Source organism: Penaeus vannamei, chromosome 15, assembly GCF_042767895.1.
Source record: "Penaeus vannamei isolate JL-2024 chromosome 15, ASM4276789v1, whole genome shotgun sequence".
Taxonomy (NCBI): Eukaryota; Metazoa; Arthropoda; class Malacostraca; order Decapoda; family Penaeidae; genus Penaeus; species Penaeus vannamei.
In genome coordinates, this window is record NC_091563.1 from 41,540,334 (window position 1) to 41,545,333 (window position 5,000).

Sequence of the window (5,000 nt, forward strand, 5' to 3'; positions counted from 1 at the left end):
TGTGTGTGTGTGTGTGTGTGTGTGTGTATTTATGTGTGTGTGTATGTATTTATGTGTGTGTGTATGTATTTGTGTGTTTGTGTGGATATGTGTGTGTGTGGTTATGTGTGTGTGTGGACATGTGTGTGTTATGTGTATGTGTATATTTGTGGATGAATATGTGTGTGTTTGTGGATGTGTGTGCGTGTGTGGATGTGTGTGCGTGTGTGGATGTGTGGATGTGTGTGCGTGTGTGGATGTGTGTGCGTGTGTGGATGTGTGTGCGTGTGTGGATGTGTGTGCGTGTGTGGATGTGTAGATGTGTGTGCGTGTGTGTGTGTGTGTGTACATGTGTGTGCGTGTATGGATGTGTGTGTCTTTGTGGATGTGTGTATGCATGGATGTGTGTGTGGATGTGTGTGTGCAGATGTGTGCGTGGAAGTGGATGTGTATGTGTATGTGTGGATGTGTATGTGTGTGTGTGTGGATGTGTATGTGTGTGTGTGGATGTGTATGTGTGTGTGTGGATGTGTATGTGTGTGTGTGTATGTGTATGTGTGTGTGGATATATGTATGTGTGTGTGTGTGTGCATGTGTGTGCGTGTGCGTGTGTGTGTGCGTGTGCGTGTGCGTGTGGGGGTGGATGTATGTGCGTATGCTTGTGTGGATGTATGTACAGATGTATGTATGTATGTATGCATGACACAAATATTCCAGAGATAAAGGATCACCACGAATCTTTCTGACACGAAACATTTGGAATACGAGGCTAATATTCCATTGTACTAAAAAAACTGCAAAAGGAAGTAGAACTCGCACATCAACTGAATAAACGAAAGATCATACCTGTTGAGCAGCAATGGGCGACTCTGTTATGTCCAAGAGCTTGATGCCTCCGTCCTTGCGCGTGACGCTGGGCCGCACTAAAGGTCGCGAGACGGGAGTGGACCCAAGCCCAGACCCTCTTAACCCTGAGCCAGGGAGACGACTTGGTATGCCCTTCAGAGGCGCTATTGATTGGAGAGATTGGTTGATAAAAGGAAAGAATTAATTTATCTATGAATTTTGAGTGTGTACTTAATATTGCAAAAAGAGAAAAATGTCTAAAATCAAAACCTTAGAGGTATGATCCCTCTGGACTACACACCCCTACAGAAAAACCATTACATCAAAAGTTATTATTAAAAGATCAATATATTAACCAGTGTTATTATCTGGTTTTTAAAAAATAACTAAAAATAATAATTTCTCACATATAATTCATTCTACAGATCAACAACCCTGAGACTAAATGAACTCTCATACTAACTGGTATCAGTCATCTTCCGTGGCATTCCTCTGGAGCGTACAGGCACTGTAGGTAGCTGGCTCTTTTTAACATTAGCCTGAGCATCTGATGACCGACTTATCAAATCTGCTCGGAGGGCAGCTGCTTTTGGCTTACGCTTCAGTGCGAAGTGCTTTGTATGAGGAGCCTGAAAGAACAGCAATACTTGGTACTAAGTAAACACAGGCAGCCATATTAATAAATGGTCTATTTACACTTTTGACAAGGGTCTTCACATTTTCACAACACTTAATTAGCAATTAAACTATATTTCTAACTCTATTGTGTGACTGGCAATAGCGTCTCTCATAATTCCATGAATTTTAGTCACTTTCATCTAGAGTGCTTGTATACATGCAACTGTCCTTAGTGAATTGTTTTATTGATTTTGTTTACACAGATAGCTCCAGCAGCACACAGTTACAAAGGCATCTATAACTAATTCAACCTGTTCTTACCAGTTTTATCTGTATCCCTAACATAATTGTTTATGTTAGAATAGTAAAACAGCTAACAATAGTAACAGAAATAATAACTTGTTTTCCTAAACATCTACGGGGACTACCCTGAGAACATAAACCTCTTCCACGAATATCAGGTACCAAGCACAAACTGTAAGCTACCAGTCAGCCATTGCAGCTATTACTCTAATGCTCTGGCTATGTGAGTATACATTTAAATGTATGTGAATACACACATATGTGTGCTTGCGTGTGCATGTGTCTGTGTATACATACATATTAATGTTCACATGTGCACAAATATATGTATGTAAGTGTGAATGTAAACATATTATAAAACTTAGTTTAATACAAATCTAATGTGATTCAAATGAATATAAATCATATACTGACTTTGTATAATATGTAAAAATATATTACTTTACATTTTCTCCAATATATTGAAAACCATAAATCTTATTTCATTTGGACTAGATGCACTTTAAAGCAGATACTCTGGACATTCTTTTGATTTATAATACTAGCTTGTTTAAAAATATATGAATATAACCTCAAGTTTTCAAGTTTTAACAATGGCACCACTCGTAAGATGAGCATATTCATCCTCTATGAAAAGCCTAAAGAAGTATTACGATATCTTACATAGTTACTTTTTCAGAGATCTATATTCTAAACTATATGGGGTGCTATTTCCAGTTCTCAGGACAGTTCCCTTAAGAATGGGGTAAATACATGAGAATAGATAGGCCTAGTGACTCCTACATACTTCTCAACCATCTACATATAAACAAAACCTATAAAAGAAAACCATGGTGGTCACAGTACATGTACTCAACACCAATGGATTAATCCACTCACAACAGGAGCTTCTGTCACCATACCCAACCACTTGCCTCAGTGTACTAAAAGGAGCAGGGCTGTTTCTCCTAAATGACTACAGCCAAGACTAAACAAATGACCTATTTTGCACACAACTTAAAGCAGGACTGGTAACACATTATGCATTGGGACATTATCCCATGATTATTCCAACATGAGGGAAAGTCAATCATAGCTTATAACCACACCCACAATTGCATTGGGCTTAAATTTAAGTCTGTATACAGTTTTACAATTTCTTTTCTTTCAGTTTTTGTTAGTGAGATCATATCAATATGCAAATATACTGAAAAACATGAAGTAAAATGCTTGAAAAACCTAATTAATTCGTGAAATTCTATGGCAGCCATTATTTTCTAGTAATGGCTTCAGGAATTTAAAGGAACACAATTGTAATAAAATATATATCCTTAACATGAACTTGTATGTCATAAAACTACGGAATGACCTAATTAGCCCTGGATTTCTAATTTCAACAGCTTAACAGGGAACTTTGTCAGCAAGTGATGGCATGAAATATTGATATCTGTAATAGGCCTTCAAAATACATATTTAAAACTGAAGAATCTATTATATGAAGTAGCACATGGATATTCTTACCTGACTGCCCGCTGCTGCTAGAAAGGCATTTCTATTGAGGTAGTTACATTCCATTGGCAGCAGGCCAAGTTCACTATATTTTTTCACCAGCTTACGTAATTCTGTAATTAAGTCATGTGTGATACGCTGGTTCTCTGGAGGTTCTCTGAAAAACATCCAATGCTAATGTGAGTAATCTATTATTACAGAGCAAAGGCTTTCTTAATCCTTCCTTTGTTTGTAATCATCTATAGCCAAAAAACAGAGAGAGATAAGTAAGAAGGGATAGAGGAGGAGGAGGAGGAAGAAAAAGGAAAAGATGGAGGAGGAAGAGGAGAGAGAGGAGGTAGAGGAGGAGGAGGTGGTAGACGAGGAGGCGGTCGACGAGGAGGAGGTGGTAGATGAGGAGGAGGAAAAGGAACAAGACAAGCATGAGGAAGAGGAGGAGGAGGAGGAGGAGGAAGAGAGGTGGATGGAAGAGGACTGAGGAGAGAGGGAGGAGGAGGAGGAGGAGGAGGAAATGGATAATGGAAGAAAAGGGGGAGGAGCAGAGGGGATGGAAGAGGAGGAGGAGGAGGATGTGGAGGAGAAAGATAAGGATATAGAAGAGGAGGGGATAGAGGAGGAGGAGCAAAAAAAGACAGGGATATAGAAGAGGAGGTGGGGAGGAGGAAAAGAGGGGGGAAGAAAGTGGAGAAGCAGGGAAAGAGAAAGTAGGACTGTACAAGAAGAAGAAAACTGGGACTAGGGGAGTAGGGGAGCAAAAGACTAGAGTGGTAAGGTGAAAAGGGACTAGGAAAGAGGTAGGGTGAAGGGAAACAGTGATAGGGAGAGGAGAAAAAAGAAAATGACAAGAAAGCGACAGGAAATTAAGAGAGAGAGAGAGAGAGAGAGAGAGAGAGAGAGAGAGAGAGAGAGAGAGAGAGAGAGAGAGACACAGAGAGAGAGAGAGAGAGAGAGAGACAGAGAGAGACTGAGAGAGAGACAGAGACAAAAAGAGAGAGACAGAGACAAAGAGAGAGAGACAGAGACAAAAAGAGAGAGACAGAGACAAAAAGAGAGAGACAGAGACAAAGAGAGAGAGACAGAGACAATGAGAGAGAGACAGAGACAAAGAGAGAGAGACAGAGACAAAGAGAGAGAGACAGAGACAAAGAGAGAGAGACAGAGACAAAGAGAGAGAGAGAGAGACAAAGAGAGAGAGAGAGAGACAAAGAGAGAGAGAGAGAGAGAGACAAAGAGAGAGAGAGAGAGAGACAAAGAGAGAGAGAGAGAGAAACAAAGAGAGAGAGAGAGAGAAACAAAGAGAGAGAGAGAGAGAAACAAAGAGAGAGAGAGAGAGAAACAAAGAGAGAGAGAGAGAGAAACAAAGAGAGAGAGAGAGAGAGAAACAAAGAGAGAGAGGCAAAGAGAGAGAGAGAGATAGAGAGAGAGATAGAGAGAGAGAGAGAGAGAGAGAGAGAGAGAGTGAGAGAGAGAGAGAGAGAGAGAGAGAGAGAGAAAGAGAGAGAGAGAGAGAGAGACAAAGAGAGAGAGAGAGAGACAGAGAGAGAGAGAGAGAGACAAAGAGAGAGAGTGAGAGAGACAAAGAGAGAGAAAGAGAGAGAGAGAGACAAAGAGAGAGAGAGAGAGAGAGAAACAAAGAGAGAGAGAGAGACAAAGAGAGGGAGAGAGAGACAAAGAGAGAGAGAGACAAAGAGAGAGAGAGACAAAGAGAGAGAGAGAGAGAGAGAGAGAGAGAGAGAGAGAGAGAGAGAGAGAGAGAGAGAGAGAGA

The 5,000-nt window shown here is 40.5% G+C and overlaps 1 protein-coding gene across 3 annotated transcripts in view; it reads right to left on the bottom strand.

The window, feature by feature from the left end:
* LOC113804409 (negative elongation factor A-like) overlaps positions 1-5,000 on the bottom strand; it is a 19,008-nt gene that overhangs the window by 5,038 nt on the left and 8,970 nt on the right. For all 3 annotated transcript variants that reach the window (XM_070130819.1, XM_027355279.2, XM_070130820.1), the window contains exons 3-5: positions 3,247-3,391; positions 1,289-1,454; positions 826-989 (exon numbers count right to left, since the gene is read on the bottom strand). In XM_070130819.1, coding sequence (XP_069986920.1) covers positions 826-989; positions 1,289-1,454; positions 3,247-3,391 — 475 coding nt within the window. The remainder of the gene's footprint in view (positions 1-825; positions 990-1,288; positions 1,455-3,246; positions 3,392-5,000) is intronic.